At 40.7% G+C, this 18,301-nt stretch overlaps 1 protein-coding gene across 1 annotated transcript in view; it reads right to left on the bottom strand.

Annotated features, from left to right (window-relative positions):
- TANGO6 (transport and golgi organization 6 homolog) overlaps positions 1–18,301 on the bottom strand; it is a 182,841-nt gene that overhangs the window by 108,892 nt on the left and 55,648 nt on the right. The window contains exons 11-12 of the mRNA XM_044255839.1: positions 15,681–15,869; positions 7,242–7,376 (exon numbers count right to left, since the gene is read on the bottom strand). Coding sequence (XP_044111774.1) covers positions 7,242–7,376; positions 15,681–15,869 — 324 coding nt within the window. The remainder of the gene's footprint in view (positions 1–7,241; positions 7,377–15,680; positions 15,870–18,301) is intronic.

Genomic DNA, 18,301 nt, shown 5'->3' on the forward strand with positions numbered 1-18,301 from the left:
TATCTTATGGTTTTAATTTTCATTAGCCAGACTACCTACCAGGGCTGTTAAGCATCCTTTCATGTTTATTAGCTGCTTGGATTTCTTTTTCTGTGAACAGCTTGTTTACATCCTTTGTACACACTTATCTAGTACAGCTATTCTTACCGTATTAGATTGTAATACCCAGTCAGATGGTGAAATTCTTTTCTAGATTATTATATTTTGACTTTTATTATCTTTTTTCTCATACTATTGTTTTTTCCACTTTTATGTACCTTTTACTATAAAAAGGCGAATTAATATTAGCACTATTACTTAGTGTCCAACATATACTGCTATGTAAATGTTTTAAGACAAAATATGATAAACAAAAAAACCCACACATATTCATATCCCTATGACCTAGCTATAATTACTATCTACATTATATAAATGGGGGAAACTGAGACACAGAAGAGTTAAGTAACATGTATGAGCTCACACAACTGGAAGATGGTAAGATATGAATTCATTAGGTCTGGCTCCAGAGTCTGCACCCTTACCTAATCCCCTATACACTTGCAATTGAATAAATAAAACAGCTCTTAACAACATTTTCTAAAGTAGCTGGTCAGCACTCAAGGACATCATACGTCTGGAAGGGATTGGGACAGTAACTAGCAAGAGGGAATTTCTCCCAGGAAATGAGAGCGAAATAACGTAAGGTTTTATTCTCTCCAGAAGCTCTGTGCTATAATGCCACATGCCTTACTAGGAAAAGTACATGTGCAGTCAGTAGAGAAACAAGACTCAATGATAATCCTTTTCTGTTTGAAAACACTAGGAATATTATCATATGAGGCTTCATTAGTTCCTGATATCTGAAAACCCTGCAGATCTTAAATCCTTTTTAGAACAAGGTGAAATTATTCATTACTTACTCACTCACTCGTTTCATTATCCAACCGACCAACCAACCATCTTTGTGAGACCTACATAATATTCTCATTTAAACTCTACATGCACAGAACTGTAACTGTTTATTTCCCCCACCACCTCCCTTCCAAGTAAATGAAAACCTGAGGTTCATGTCAGGCTTGTACCTGTAGAATTTCACCATACGCATCCCTCAGATTTCTTTGTTTAAATAATTAGGAACTATGCAAAATAGACAGACAGTAAAATTTCTACCTTTGCAACATATGTTAACCTACTTGTAAGTGTACGACAACTGACCATTCCAATATTACTGTATCTTAAAGGAAGAAGAGAATATGCATGTCCAGAATAAAAATATATGCTATCTAAGAACAGGACCAATTTCATCAGGAATCTGTGGAACTGGGAAAGATATTTTAGTAATAGATAGTAATCATAGACAATTGTTTTTTCTTTAAGCATCTGAAAAGGGAGTATCTACTTAAAGCTATAATGCATAGTCTCTTTTTATTTCAACTGTATACAGTAATTTATTTTTTTTTAAAGATTTTATTTATTTATTTGAGAGAGAGACAGTGAGAGAGAGCATGAGCGAGGAGAAGGTCAGAGGGAGAAGCAGACTCCCCATGGAGCTGGGAGCCTGATGTGGGACTCGATCCCGGGACTCCGGGATCATGACCTGAGCTGAAGGCAGTCGTCCAACCAACTGAGCCACCCAGGCGTCCCAGTAATTTATTCTTTAAAAAAAAAAAAAAAAGACAACTAGACCAATGGAACAAAATAGAGAATCCAGAAAGAAACCTATATATAGTCAATTGATCTTTTAAGTTTTTTTAACTGAAGTACAATTGACACACGATGTTACATTAGTTTCATGTGTGCAATTCAGTGATTCCAGCATAGTACTAACAAAAGAACAAAGTTAACAGAAGGGAGAAAAGGCAGACTTTTCAATAAGTGGTGCTTGAACAACTAGACATTCATGTGCAAAAAAATGAATTTTTTTTCAGTGCAAGAAGGTGTTTTTATTATAGCACAGGGACAAGATCCGTAGGCAGAAAGAGCTGCCAAGAAATGAATTTAGACACAGACTTTACACTATCACAAAAATTAGCTCAAAATGGATCACAGACTTAAATGTAAAATGCAAAACTATAAAATTCTTGCAAGATAACGTAAGAGAAAATCTAGATGACTTCAAGTATGGCACTGACTTTTTTAGAAAAAATATCAAAGAAAAAAATCCATGAAAGAAATAACTGATAAACTAGATTTCATTAAAATTTAAAAATTTTTAAGCTTTTACTCTGCAAGACAATGTCAAGAGAAAGACTTACGAAGAGGAAATATTTGCAAAAGATGTATCCGATAAAGGATGGTTATCCAAAATACACAAAGAACTCTTAAAACTCAACAATAAGAAAACAAACAACCCAATTTACAAGTGAGCAAAAGACCTGAAGAGACTCCTCACCAAAGAAGACACATTAGATATACAGGACACTAAGAGAGGCTCAACATCACAGGTCATCAGAGAATCACAAATTAAAACAAGATCCCATTACACACCTCTTAAAATGACTAAAATCCAAAACACTGACAACACCACATGCTGGTGAGGATGTGAAGCAAGAGGAGTTCTCATTCATTGTTGGTGGGAATGCAAAATGGTACAGCCACTTTTGCAAGACAGTTTGGCAGTTTCTTACAAAACTAAACATACTCTCGCCATATGCTCCAGCAACTGAGCTCCTTGGTATTCACCCAAATGACTTGAAAACTTATGTCCATACAAAAACCTGCACATAGATGTTTATAGCAGCTTTATTCATAATTGCCAAAACTTGGAGGCAACCAAGATGTCCTTTAGTAGGTGAAGGGATAAATAGATTGTGGTACATCCAGACCATGGAATATTATTCAGCACTAAAAACAAATGAGCTATCAAACCTGAAAGACATGGGCGAACCTTAAATGCTTATTACTAAGTGAAAGCAGCTAGTATGGAAATGCTACATAGTATGTGATCTCAGCTGAGCTACATTCTGGAAAAGACAAAACTATGGAAACAATAAAATCAGTGGTTGCCAAGGGTTTGATGGGAGAGATGAATAGGCAGAGCACAAAGAATTTTAAGGGCAGTGAAACTGCTATGAATGATATTATAATGATAAACACATGTCATTATCCATTGATCAAAACCCACAGAGTACACAATATCAAGAGTGAACCATAATGTAAACTATAGACTGTGAGTGATAATGATGTGTCAATGTAGAATCATTGATGGTAATAAACATACCACTCCTGTGCAGAATGTTGCTAGCGGGGGAGGCTGTGCTCTTTGGGGCAGGAGGTATGTGGGAAGTTGTACCTCCTGCTCAATTTTGCTGTGCATCCAAAGTTGCTCTAAAAAATAGTCTAATAATAAAAAACCCAATCATCTTCTCTTCCAATTTTCAAACTTCTTAGTCATTGTGGGATTCCTCTTACTCAATTGGGTAACTTCTCTAATCATCATAGGCAAGTAGGTGGATTCTCAATCCAGTGGTTTATAAGGCTTAAGATTAAAGTTGTGCATTCTTTCAGCTTCACAATCCTACAGATTTCCCACTATGAGAATAATCAGGGAGATCCAAGACTACAGGTGCCAACTATTTTGTTCATAAATGTTCAAAAAATTTTTGAGGTATAAAGTAATATTCATTTAATTGATAGATGAGAAAATGGAACCACTGAGTAATTATTAATTATTTTTCAAGGGTCACCGAGGACCACATCAAAATTGAGAATTAACCATATAGCCCTCATTTCTAGTCTTGTCACTGCTTCTCAGCACAGATCTCATATCTAGACTTCAGAATTCCGTAGAGAAGGCCCTGAGGCCTGAAGCCCTCAAGCGAGTGACCCATTTCCTTTATCTGGCTGTGTCTCTTCCAGAGTCTCTGGAATACTTCAGGGGTGGAATGAGCAGATCTATGTCAGCCTACGTCTATGATTTCCTTCAGGGTGTCAGGCATGAACCAGTTAGATGGGGAGTTCTGAAATTCTGCAAGTTTTCAAATTAAAGAACTGGGGTTTGGACCGGTAGGGATGGGAGTGAGAGTCAGGAGTGGGGGGAGGGAGCTTGCTAGCGGAGGTAAACATGCGAGAACCAACTGACAGCCAGAGGAGGGCACGTGTCCACTGAAAAAGTCCCACATGAGGCTTTGCAAAGTTCACCTATGGGGCATATAAATTCTCATCCTGCCTTGTCCTGCTCCAGTGAAAAGGACGATTTCGGAAGAATCCAAGAGTCTCTTCTAGGAATAAAATTCTGACCTAAAGATTCCTAGTTCCAAGAATTACTTATGTTTATTCTTTGTGCTCTCATTTCTTTGTATCATCTATGTTTCTTCAGATATTTAGCTGAGTAGTTTACATGTCCAGTTCTTATTTATAATGTCATGAACTTATTTACAAGTGGTATTTTTGTTTTGGTTCTAAGTCAGCATGCAGTACAGCCTGTTTTATAATGAGCAACACATGAGATACGGAAAGGTGAATCTTTTTTTTTTTTAAATTAAGAATTCACTGGCTTAATTACAGCCACTAGAAGATAAACTCCATGAGGACAGAGAGGCACATGAGAAATATTTCTTGAATGAGTTCGCTCTATGATACTCTCAGGAAACGTAGTATGAGATCTCAAGATTTGGGTTCAAGTCCCAGTCCCACCACCCTAAGCCTCAAGCTCAGATCAGCTCCATGCAGCTGTGCTTTAGGGGACCTGATGGGCCCTGGAACAACATTAAGAAACTGTTTCCTGGGGCGCCTGGGTGGCTCAGTGGGTTAAAGTCCCTGCCTTTGGCTCGGGTCATGATCCCAAGGTCCTGGGATCGAGGCCTACATCGGGCTCTCTGCTCAGCAGGGAGCCTGCTGCTCCCCCCTCGCCCCCGCTGTGCCTGTCTCTTTGTCTACTTGTAATCTCTGCTTGTCAAATAAATAAATAAAATCTTATAAAAAGAAAAAAAAAAAGAAACTGCTTCCTAAAGGGACAGGAAAGTTACTGATGACCAACCGTGAAATTTAGAAAATGAGTTTGGAATAACACTTGTCTAGTTAGCAATCCTAGACCTAGACTTTCTCCAAATTAACTCCTCTTCCCAGACACTAAGTTCTAATAATCAACTTAATTACACAAATTAGAAAGGAAAGAAAGGTTTAAATGTTGTTAGATTCTGTTTCATTAGCTAAAACGATGAACTCTAATCAGAGGTAGGTATAATATAATCTAGACTCTGAAGCAAAAGCCTTTGCCTGACAGTGACTGTCTGAAAACACAATTAAGAATCATGACTTTTTTTCCTAATACAAAAACAGAAAACCCAGCATTACTACAGAAGCCCCTTATGAATCCATGGATAAAAGAGGAAACAAAACAAAAAAAAACAGACCTAAGGCAAAAGTAAAGGGGTAACGTGTTTAAGTTCACTTAACTAAATGCAAAGTCAGAAGAATCCAAGATGTAATCAGTGAGTCAGGATGGCTCATGGAAGGGCAGGGACAGGTAAGGATGTACATTTGTATCAGTCAGGTGAATCTATCTTAAAACATGACTAATTTATATTGCCAGTCCCCCAACAACGGGCCTCTAGAAAGGGAAATGGAAATATCTGTGCTCTCTTTTCCATTTGGGATGTGACATTCAATTCTAAGTGTTAAATAAGGGAAAAACAAAAAACCCTCAACTTATGGAAACAAAACTATTCTTAATATTCAACCAGAAAAACAAAAAACCAGTCAGGCCAGCTAAATCCAATAACAACACAACCTAAGAAAAACTATTCTGTTGGTGAATCCCTCCTTGGTAATTCTAACAGCAGGGATATAATAGGACTTGAGAAATGGAACTAAAAATGATTTGTTCAAACTACTTGGAAAATATAAATCTGAAGTACTGAGTAAATCTACCAAGAAATGGGCTTCACCTTACAACAGGCACCAATAAAATTCCTTTTTGTCTTAAGGACAGGCTAAAAGGAGGCAAATTCTAATATATCACAAATCAGTATCAGATTTGAATTTTCAAGTTAAAAAATCCATTCCCAGAGGGCTCCCCCTCATTGCTAAGAGTTATGACCAGTCTGATTTGGGGTCAGATTTCATTATACTTGCACTAAGCTTATTCTGCTTTCTCAGTTTCCTGACACACACGCGCGTGCACGCGTGTGTGTGCACAGCCCCCTCCCTTCTTGTCCAGCACTGCTCTGACCCTTGGTCTCTACTGTTCAGCTACACTTGTATTCCAGTATTTAAGAATACTGAACTCTTTCCTGCTTCCCAGCCTTTGTCTGACTGAAAGAGTTGCCTCCACCTGCACCACATACAGCCCCAAACCCCGACTCACCGTTCAAGTCTCAGCTTAAACTGGTATTCCCTCAGTGAAACCTTTCCAGCCTACGTTAGATGTTAAGTTCTCCTGGTACCCTCCTCTTCTGCATTCAATTCTAAGTATATTTTTTGAATAGTCATTTCGTGTCTAACTCCTCACTGCCTATAAAGTGCATGAGGGTAGGGAACATGTTTGCTTCATCCATGGCAGGATTCCCAGGCCCTCAGCAGGCACACAGCAATAAGCAACAAATATTTTTTGAGTGAATGAATTTAAATATTATAAATTAAGTATGTAAAATGTACATGCACTTGGGGTGCCTGGGTGGCACAGCTGGTTCAGTGCCTGACTCTTGGTTTTGGCTCAGGTCATGGTCTCAGGGTCCTTGGATCGAGCCCTATGTCAGGTTCTGCGCTCAGTGTGGAGTCTGCCTGAGATTCTCTCTCTCTCTCTCTCTCTCTCTCCCCGCCCCCTCACTTGTGCTGTCTCTCTCTCACTCTCTCTAAAATAAATAAATCTTAAAAAAAAAAAAAAGATAGATGCACTGGACACAAGGCTTTACCATGCCGCATGTGGAGTCCTACGCAATCAGCAGTTTACACAAGTTTTCCCCCAAGTACAGCAAGAGGGAGAGGGGCTGAGCTGTGGAGAGCCCCTTTATTAAGGGACAGAGAAGCTAGTATTCTCCAGAGATGCACAACACCGTGCCGAATATTTTCAAACCAGGCTTGTGCCAGGTCACAGAGAGTCCCGCCCTTCTGATAGTCTAGGCAGGTGATAAGGTGGAAATGGTACAATTTTCTTGTCCTCTACTTCGGCGAGAATTCTCATTAACAACCTGACTTGTTTATCCTCATTCTCCTAAGTGCAACATCCATTCTGATTTCTCACGCGGTGAGAAGGGCAGCAACACGTTTCTCTCTTCTCCTCCCCCTCCATCCAACTTTGGCTCCTGTCTGCCACTCACCTGAACCGCTCCTCCCAGCATGACGGCCACCAGCCCCATGGACATGCTCAGTGTCTGCGACTCCACGGTGCTCTGTGTCTGGTGGGCCAGGCTTGCACACGCTCGCTGCAGCGTGGCTGCTACGAAGTCCACAACCTGAGACAGAAATGGAATTTAGAATTGGTGAGGACTAAGAAAAAGAATGTCGAAGTTCTCTTCACATGTCATGTCTACATCCTCACCGTCTTCCTCATCAACATCATGAAGGCAAGACCCTGCAAGAACAGGCACAGTGCTCAGTGTCCTGTGCTCAGTGTTCTAAGTGCCCAGTATCACCTACATCTCATGTCAACTCTAGGAGGTCAATGTTCCTGTCCTCACTTTTTTTAAAAAAATATTTTATTTATTTATTTGATGGACAGAGATCACAAGCAGGCAGAGAGGCAGGCAGAGGGGGCAGGGAAGCAGGCTCCCCACTGAGCAGAGAGCCCAATGTGGGGCTTGATCCCAGGACCCCGGGATCATGACCTGAGCCGAAGGCAGAGGCTTAACCCACTGAGCCACCCAGGTGCCCCTCACTTTTTTTTTTTTTAAGAGTTTATTTATTTGAGAGAGAGCCCAAGTGGGGAAATGGGTGGAAGGAGAGGGGCAGAGAGAAGCAAAATCCCCAGTGGACAGGGAGCCTGATGCAGGGCTTGATCCTAGGACCCTGGGATCCTGACCTAAGCTGAAGGCACATGCTGAACAGACTAAGCCACAAAAGTGCCCTCTCTCTCTCTCTCTTTTTTTTTTTTAAGTAAACTCTACTCCTAATGTGGGGCTCAAACTCAGGACCCCATGATCAAGAGTTGCATGCTCGACCGACTACACCAGCCAGGCACCCCCACCCTCATTTTTGGAGAAGAATCTGTGAGCTCGTTAAGGCCATGCAGTCAATAAAGGAGAAACCTCACTGATACTTTCCCAAATGTTTTAATATACTAATCCAACATCCTTGACTTTTATTGAATTTTGCCAGGAAATTAAAATGAAAAATGACTTGATACTTTCTGACCATCTTAGAGGGTCCTCAGATCCACTTCTCATACTGAGGCTTCCTTCTCAGGGACCCGCCTGACCCAACCTGGTTATGACAGTCTGATTCTAGTAAGCAAAGAACGGGAGAAGAGGCGCTCAATTTTATCCAGAACTGAGTCCCCAAACAATCTGTACAAGTGTCCAGAGTCATTTTTTTGGAAGTTTCAGATATTTTTTTAAAGGATTAAGATTATTATTTAAGATTTTATATAGCATTTGGCTAACAACTAAGCTTTAAATGGAATTAATTTGGTCAGCATCATTTTAACTGCACTTGTGTTAACCACCTTAAATATAAATACCTCTAAATAAAAGCAAACACACACACATCCGGGCGTACACGCACACACACGTGCAAGCATGCACACACGCACGCATATTCAGGATTAATGGCTCAAAAGGGAAAAATCATTTTGAAAGCGGTACAGCTGAGATAGGTCATAATAAGCCTCTAAATACCATGCAAGCTTGCATGTTTAATTCTCTGGGCAAATCACAAGCTATGCTAGAGTCTTTATTGCAAGCTTAAAGTCAGGAGGATGGCTTGTTACCACTTGTCTTTGGAGTAAGGCAGGAAACTAGAAAGGTTATTAAAAGTTCCATTTACTGAAATGAACAATGCTGGTTATGGCAATTTTAACCACCCTCTCAAGCCTAAGACTTTACTGATAGTTGAAGTTAAGGACACTGGCCTTTCTAGAGAAAATGCTACATTTATCATCTTGGGCCACCTATTTTGCCTCCAAAGAGTTTTCTAAAGCACCCTTGATTATAGGAATCTTCTACTTCAGCACAAATGTATTGCTAAATTGCTAGAAAAGAACTATCTAGCCTTTCCACTTTTTCTAAGGCCTTCCTAAAATAAATAAATAAATAAATAAATAAGATGCTGCAAAACTAGCAGTATGATCCTATTTTTGTTAAGAAAGAAACTGTGTTGGGGCGCCTGGGTGGCTCAGCAGGTTAAGCCTCTGCCTTCGGCTCAGGTCCCAGGATCTCAGGATCCTGGGATCGAGCCCCGCATCAGGCTCTCTGCTCGCTGGGGAGCCTGCTTCCCTTCCTCTCTCTCTGCCAGCCTCTCCGCCTACTTGTGATCTCTCTGTCAAATAAATAAATAAAATCTCTAAAAAAAAAAAAAAAAAAAGAAAAGAAAGAAAGAAAGAAAGAAACTGTATGTATGTATATTTAAAAAAAAACAAAACAAAACCAAAACATAAAAGCAAAACACCCAAGGAGCTGTAAACTGTGGTATGATGGCCAGCTGTTATTGTCATCCATAATGTGCCCTTTCCTCCAAGCTTTTTTCTTGTAGCAGCAAAACCACCGTACCCATCTGGACAACAGCTCCTCCTGGCTACTACTCATTTCCTGTGACTGGCTGGGCTGCCAGCCACAAGGATAGGTATGTTACTGAAGCATGTTCTAGAATTTACATACGTTATAGAGAGGAGGGAGGGACTTTCACTTTTTTTTTTTTTTAAATTTTTAAAGATTTTATTTATTTGACAGAGAGAAATCACAAGTAGGCAGAGAGGCAGGCAGAGAGAGAGGGGGGAGAAAGCAGGCTCCCTGCGGAGCAGAGAGCCCGACGCGGGGCCCGATCCCAGAACCCCGGGATCATGACCCGAGCCGAAGGCAGGGCTTTAACCCACTGAGCCACCCAGGCGCCCCTCACTTTTTTTTTTTAATCAAGATTTTATTTATTTATTTGACAGAGAGGGATCACAAGTAGGCAGCGAGGTAGGCAGAGAGAGAGAGAGAGGGAAGCAGGCTCCCTGCCGAGCAGAGCCCGATGGGGACACTATCCCAGGACCCCGAGATCATGACCTGAGCTGAAGGCAGCAGCTTAACCCACTGAGCCACCCAGGTGCCCTGGGACTTTCACTTTTTACTTAACCATTTTTGTAATGTTACATAGTCTAAAAAGCCACATATTCCTGAAAGTTTATAATGAAAACCAGTGGTGCCCTATCCCACTTGTGGCTCTATGGAGGCAACCACTTCCAATGGTTTAGGTGCTTAATTATAACATTAGACATTTACTATTTACCAGGTACCATTCTGAACACGTTGCAGACAGTAATTCCCTAAATCATCACCCTCTCCCTATGGGGATGTTTAACATCCTGGCAGTCGAGTGGGAGCGGGCTGAGGCCTCACTGTCGAGTCTGTAGATAGGAACCTAACCCTCCAGCTCTTCAGCCTGCTGTTACCACCCAAGTTCAGCCTCTCTCAAGAACAGGTCCCCAGGCTTTCGCTGGGAAGGGCAGGTGTTTGTACAAATTTGAGGATGGAATCAAGGGGTCTACTGAACCTTGCAGAGCATTTCAACATGTTTTAAGCTCTAAATTCAGTTGATCTAGCTGATCCAGTCCTTCCAGTATTCTGCAATGAGGAGTAGCTTGTTGTTTTTTTTCCTTTTCAAAATAAAATGTGAACAGCTTCATTGATATATAACGCTCTGCTGCTTGACTCTCCCCGATGCAGGCACATAGCTCCCCATTTTCGGAGTTGCTAGGTCAGCTATTATTTTCCAGTTTCCAAATGTTGTTATTCTCTTTTATCTGCTGTCTCTCCCCTCCTGCTCTGTTGGCCCCTGTGGCTTCCAGAAGGAGCAAATAAACACATGTGTTCAATATACTATCTTCAATCAGGAGTCCATACTTCTTAAATTATGCTCTTTGTTGTTTAATGTTTCTACAGTAAGCATGTGTTACTTATGTTAAAGTGCTTTTAATATATGAGAAAAAAAAATCACATAAAGCCCTTCTACTCTGCCAAGTGCAGAGATCCAAATAACGGAAGGTGCAAAAGGTAGCAATTTTCTGAAAGGACAAAAAAAGGAAACGTTGCTCATTCCACTCCATTTACACTGGCCTCCTGGCTGAGCCCTCCACACTTGAGACATGCTCCCTCTTGGCTGGAACGCTCTTCCCTGAGGTATCTCCATGGCTCCCTCCTTGCCTGCTTCCAGATCTTCGCTCATAAGCCATTCTGTTGGGGCACCTGGGTGGCTCAGTAGATTAAGCTTCTGACTCTTGATCTCAGCTCAGGTTCAATCTCAGGGTTGTGAGAGCAAGCCCCGTGTTGAGCTACACGCTGGGTGTAGAGCCTGCTTAAGATTCCCTCTCCTCCTCTCCCTCTGCCCCTATCCCACCCCACCCGCTCACACACAGACACACACACGGCTCACTCTTTACAAAAAAGAAAAGCCATTTTTCTGGTGGTGCTATGTACCTCCTACTACACTACATTAAGAGGCACATTACGTCTGCTTGTCTAGTTCTGGTGATGTTGAGATGGATCATTCCAGGCTGAAAATATGTAGGGGAACATACACTGTTATCTACACTGATCCTGAAATCCACCAAAAATTAAATGGATAGACAGATGGGAAAATATGGAAAGACAGATGGAAACATAGACAAATATGTAATATGTATTACAAATATGTAATAAAGCGAAGATAATAAAAGCCTAATAATAGAATCTAGGTTGTAAATGTCAGTGAGGTTCTCCATAACCGCTCTATCTTCCACACTGTCTTGACGTCCCCTTTGATTTTTCTCTCCGGTACTTAATACCATCTAACACACTGTGGGCTGCTGCTTACTTATTTACTGTCTCTCTCTCCCATGTGAATGTAATCCCCTGAGGATAGATACGTGTGCTGTTCACTGCTGTGTCCCTGGTAAGGGATACCCAGAAGAGTATGTGGCCCACACTCTGCGGGTCTTGACTACGTATTTGTAGAATGAAGAAATCGGGTTGGTGGGGGCGGTATGCCTGGGTGGCTCAGCTGGTTAAGTGTTTGCCTCCTGTTTCAGGTCATGATCTGGGAATCCCAGAATCAAGCCCTGTATCAGACTTCCTGCTCAGTGGGGAGTCTGCTTCTCCCTCTCCTTCTGTTCCTTCCCAGTGCTTGTGCTCTCACTCACTCTCTAATAAATAAAATCTTTAAAAAGAAAAAAACTAACTAAACAAAATTAAATTTCTAAAAAAAAAAAGGAATGACAGAACTGGGCTGTTGGTTCAGGGTACCACTGAGGGGCTCATTCCTCTCTACATCTTCTTGTACGTCATCTGTCAATACATTTTATTGAATTTTTTATCTTTTTTTTTTTTAAAGATTTTATTTATTTATTTGATAGAGACAGATCACAAGTAGGCAGAGAGGCAGGCAGAGAGAGAGAGGAGGAAGCAGGCTCCCTGCCGAGCAGAGAGCCCGATGCGGGACTCGATCCCAGGACCCTGAGATCATGACCTGAGCCGAAGGCAGCGGCTTAACCCACTGAGCCACCCAGGCGCCCGAATTTTTTATCTTTTATCCATAAATACTTCAATATACATCTCTAACAAGGAGATTTTTTTTTTTTTAACAGAACTACTAGAATACCAGGGGCAGCTGGCTGGCTCAGTCAGTAGAGCATGCAACTCTTGATCTTGTGATTCTAAGTTCGAGACCAAAACTGGGTGCAGAGATTACTTAAAAATAAAAATCTTAAAAAAAACCCACATAACTACCATACCATGATTACACTCAATAAAAATTCCTTATAGCTTCTAATACTTGGCCCATAACTGTTGCAAAAATGTCCTCTCATACAATTGATATGTTTGAATGAGAATTCTCACCATTGCATTTGGTTGATACGTCTCTTAAGTCTCTTTTAAGCTACAGAAGCCCTGCCCCTTTTTCATGCCATTTACTTGATGAAGAAACTGGGTCATTTGCACTGTAGAATGTCTCACATTCTGAAATTGGCTGATTTTGCTTCTTCATGGCATAACATTGCTGTACCCTGAGCTTCCTTTTTGAGATTCAGATTCACATTTTATGGACATTTTTGTCTTTCATTTGCTTGTTTGTGGGGTTTTCTTTGTTTTTTGGGTGAAGGAACATTCCCTGGTGGTGCTATGTACCTCCTACTACACTACATTAAGAGACACATTACATCTGCTTGTCTAGTTCTGGTGATGTTGAGATGGATCATTCCAGGCTGAAAATATGTAGGGGAACATACACTGTTATCTACACTGATCCTGAAATCCACCAAAAATTAAATGGATAGACAGATGGGAAAATACGGAAAGACAGATGGAAACATAGACAAATATGTAATAAAGCGAAGATAATAAAAGCCTAATAATAGAATCTAGGTTGTAGGTATATAGGTATTCACTATAATTCTTTCAAATTTGTGAGAATTTATAATAAAATGCTGGGGGGAAGAAGGATCAGTTGATTTGGATGTATTTGGCCTAGTTATATTCATTATACAGTACCCCTAACAGTTTTAGCAAACATTGATTTTCACCTAGATCCATTATTTCATTAGGGGATTGCAAAATATAAAATTTGTAGGTCTCTTTTTTTAATGTTTTAGCCGTGATTCTTATATGAAGAAAATTTTTCCACCAGCTATTTGTTTACATTGAAATACAGTGCTGACAGAAAAGGTAAGATAGATGTTTTACTCTTTCATTTATCAATTTACAAAATAATGAGTTGATGTCCTAGCAACTTCCAGTGATGTCCAAAAGGGATTTTGGGGAGTGGGGGAAGGGGGACAGTGGCTTAGGTTTTTATAACTTGGATGTGTTTCAGTCCATTGCAGGCATTATTCTTTTTAATGCACAAAATGCCCTATCTGCGGCCAAGAGGAGATCTTTCAAGTTGGCTCCTCAGTACTACTGACATGACTTCATTAGTCCTGGACACATTCCTTTTATTTAGGCATAACAAGATGTCCTGAGGCTTACACTGTATAATACCTGCCCTAGACCTTGAATGAACTTTTCCTCCAATGAACTCTGTGTTCTTCCAGCAGGACATGATATTTAGAAACTACTGTCCAGCACAAAGGATGCTCAGGGCAGCTGGACTGTCACTGCTGCCTGGCATGGACAGTGGAAGGAGCAAGGGAATATCTATTTTTTAAAAAGAAAAAAATATTGTGAGTTTGTATGATACTTCTCATTGAAATTCAGTATAATAGGAATTTTAGTCAAGTTCTTTGATTTTATATTCATAACTTTTCTTTTATACTGAAAATCTTGGTTCCTAATGATATTAACAAAATTACTTATAACATGTATTATTTATAACTTATCCATATGTGTGTGTATTTCAAAATAAATACTAAAATTATCACTAGCAGTAAAACTCCTAAATGCAATTTAATATTTTTTTGTGGTTCTTATCATTTTGATAGATCTTAACCTTAGCTGGAGGATGATTTAAAAGGACAAGTCACTTTTGTATCAGCCTAAAACCATTATTCTTTAATTAGGAGCGAAGGGAGCTAAGTGTAAAAGCTCAAGTCATATAGTTTTTAGGCCCTTTTCCCTTCAACTAGCATGTTGAGATAAAACCGTAAGGTCTGGATGAAAAAGTCCTTAGGGAATGGATATAAACACAGGAGAAACAATACCCTACTGGGTAACACAGGGTCAGTGAACTGAAGGAATAAGAAGCCAGGAAAGAAATCATGAACATAATTCTCATTAAACAGGCACGGTAAGTTGGAGCTGACAGACAGCTGCAAATTTTCTCAGCAGGAGCTATAGTGAAATGCTGCTTAGCAACACCCAAAGGCAGATGACAATGAGGGCGATACAAAGAGCTGGAGGATCACATTTAAGCGTGACAATCATACCATCTTACAACTGACTCTTTACCAGCCGAGCAACAACTAATTCCAGTAATAACAGTAAAAATATGGTGACTACATTGCCTACATTTTATTATTTCTATTTCCTGGGGTTTTTTATTTTTATTTTTTTTTTTCTTTTTAAGTAGGCCCCACACCTAATGGGGGGCCCAAACTCACGGCCCTGAGATCAAGAGTCACATGCTCTACCGACTGAGCCAGCCAGGCGCCCCTTTAATTTCCTATTTTTCAAGAAGCTGGTAAATATAATGCCTGAGCCAACAACATTCAGGCACTGATTCACATGGTTATACTACCCTGCAAAGATTTTTACAAACATCTTCAAAATTCACAGACTGCTATGGAGGCAGGCGGTCAGGTTGATCTATAAAATTCAAAGCGGTATTATCATTAGTGATTTTTTTTTCAAATTTAAGTATTCTAATCATGTTCAACTTTTGATATACATTAGAATCATTCATGGGGCATAAAAAAATACATATGCCCAGGTGCTAATGCAGACACGCTGAATCAGAATCTCTTTAAGTCGTGGGACAAGCATCCGAATTTTAAAAAAGGCTCAGACAATTCTATTTGCCCCAGTAGGTGTTGGCTCAAGCCAATCTCTGAACAACTTTTTTTTTTTAGTAACATTTTTTGGAAAACATGTAAAAAAACCAAAATAGACAAATACTACCAGCCTGGGATCTAGAATATGGCAGCCACTGACCTGAGCGATGTTTGTGAATATCTGCTCCGACATCCTCTCGCACAGAACAGCCAACAGCTGTAGGACCAGCAGCTTCTGCTGCTGGCCTTGCACAAGAGCTTGGTGCTCCTCTGATTCCAAGAGGCTTTTGCTGGAGAAGGGCTTTGTTTTTAACTCTGCTTCATCTTCCACAGCCAAATGAGTCAACTCCTATTAGCATGAAGGAAAGATAAAGTGAAAAAAGAAAGACTGTAGAACTAAGGGCTTCAACAACAGTGAGAAAACTCTGTTTGAAATGCATACAGAGGTCGCCTGGGTGGCTCAGTGGGTTAAGCCTCTGCCTTCAGCTCAAGTCATGATCCCAGGGTCCTGGGATGGAGCTCCACATCCGGCTCTCTGCTCAGCAGGGAGCCTACTGCCTCCTCTCTCTCTCTCTGCCTGCCTCTCTGCCCACTTGTGATCTCTCTCTGTCAAATAAATAAGTAAAAATCTTTAAAAAAAGAAGAAGAAGAAGAAGAAGAAACATATACAGAACTATTCAAAGCATTCACTGCAGCAATATTTATAATAGCCAGAATAAGAGAATGAATAAATAAATAAATAAACTGTATTTATTATATCTGAGTGGTTGAAATAAATAAACTAGATATGGACATCAAACTCAAGAAAGACCTCAAAAGGGGCGCCTGGGTGGTTCAGTGGGTTAAGCCGCTGCCTTCGGCTCGGGTCATGATCTCAGGGTCCTGGGATTGAGTCCCGCATCGGGCTCTCTGCTCAGCGGGGAGCCTGCTTCCTCCTCTCTCTCTGCCTGCCTCTCTGTCTGCTTGTGATCTCTCTGTCAAATAAATAAATAAAATCTTAAAAAAAAATAAGACCTCAAAAACAGCATTGAGGGCACCTGGGTGGCTCAGTGGGTTAAGCCGCTGCCTTCGGCTCAGGTCATGATCTCAGGGTCCTGGGATCGAGTCCCGCATCGGGCTCTCTGCTCAGCAGGGAGCCTCCTTCCCTTCCTCTCTCTCTGCCTGCCTCTCTGCTTACTTGTGATCTCTCTCTGTCAAATAAATAAATAAAATCTTTAAAAAAAAAAAACAGCATTGAGTGAAAAATGGAAATTGCAGAATGATATGTATATTATGATATTACATATATGAAGACTTAAAACTTCACAATAAAAAGCAACATATACAAAGAGAACTAGTCTGATAGACTACTTACTTTCTCAGTATTTTTCAGGATCTAATCTACCACTAGCCCTGCTTAACTGAGACCTCAGGCCATGTAACATTTCCAAAGCCTTTTCAGAGACTATTATATGCTTTCAGCAACTTTTCCCCTAAGATATTTAAAACTAAATCTCTACTAATAGATAATTCATTACTGTAGGTTTTGTAGGTTTTTCCACTATACTTCACAATGTAAATTTCCTTGGGAAGTTCCTTAATAATTAATGCTTTACCAAAGTAAGTCACAGTTTAGAGCAATGGTTCCCAACTGTGCCTTGGAATTTCTGCTCCCCAGGGGACAGTTTGCAATGTCCGAGGACATTTTTGGTTGTCATAACTGGGAAGTGATAGAGGTCAGAGATGCTACTAAACATCCTACAAGGCAGCATAGGAAACCCCAGGCCTCCCCACCAAAATTACCCATTCCAAAATGCCAACAGTACTAAGGTACAGAAACCTTGATTTAGAGCAAAGGCCTCTGATTTTTTGTTTTGTTTTGTTTTTTTAAGGGTTTTATTTATTATTTATCTTAGAGAACAAGCATGGGGTGGAGAGGACAGAAGGAGAAGAAGATAGAGAATGTCAAGCAGGCTGCATGCCCAGGGGAGAGCCTCACACAGGGGTCAATTCCAAGACCCTGAAATCACAACCTGGGCCAAAATTAAGAGTCAGTCACTTAACCAAGTAAATCAACCAGGAGACCCTGATTTTTTTTGTTGTTTTTTAAACAATTTTTAAAAATTCTCACATTGGGGCGCCTGGGTGGCTCAGTGGGTTAAACCTCTGCCTTCGGCTCAGGTTATGATCCCAGGGTCCTGGGATCAAGCCCCGCATTGGGCTCCCTGCTCATCAGGGAGCCTGCTTCCTCCTCTCTCTCTGTGATATCTGTCTGTCAAATAAATTAAAAAAAAAAATCTTAAAATTCTCACATTAAGAGCACCCTCCTAGGAATATTATTTATAATGAGTGGCTATGTAAGGGGACAGAACGTGAACAGAGGAAGGGATGCCTGGGTGGCACAGTCAGCTGAGCGGCCGACTCTTGGTTTCAGCTCAGGTCGTGGTCTCAGGGTCATGATCTCAGGGTTGTGAGATTGGGCCACACATCGGGCTCTGTGCTCAGTGCAGAGTCACTTGAGATTTTCTCTCCCTTTGCCCCTCCCACTTGTGCTCTCTTTCTCCCTTCCTCTCTCTCTAAAATAAATAAATCTTTTTAAAAAAAGATGAACACAAGAGGTGAGAAAAGCATCAAAAAAGTGGCCCTGACTTCAAGTTCTAGAAGCATTAGCCCTGATTCCCTCCTTGCATTTCCCCATAACCGCACCGACCTCAAACTCCACAGACACTTAATTTAGGGAAAATAATGGAGAAGGCAGAGCTGGAAGACAGAAACCAGAGATCCCCCCTGTTTACCATTCTC

Source organism: Neovison vison, chromosome 7 (assembly GCF_020171115.1).
Source record: "Neovison vison isolate M4711 chromosome 7, ASM_NN_V1, whole genome shotgun sequence".
NCBI lineage: Eukaryota > Metazoa > Chordata > Mammalia > Carnivora > Mustelidae > Neogale > Neogale vison.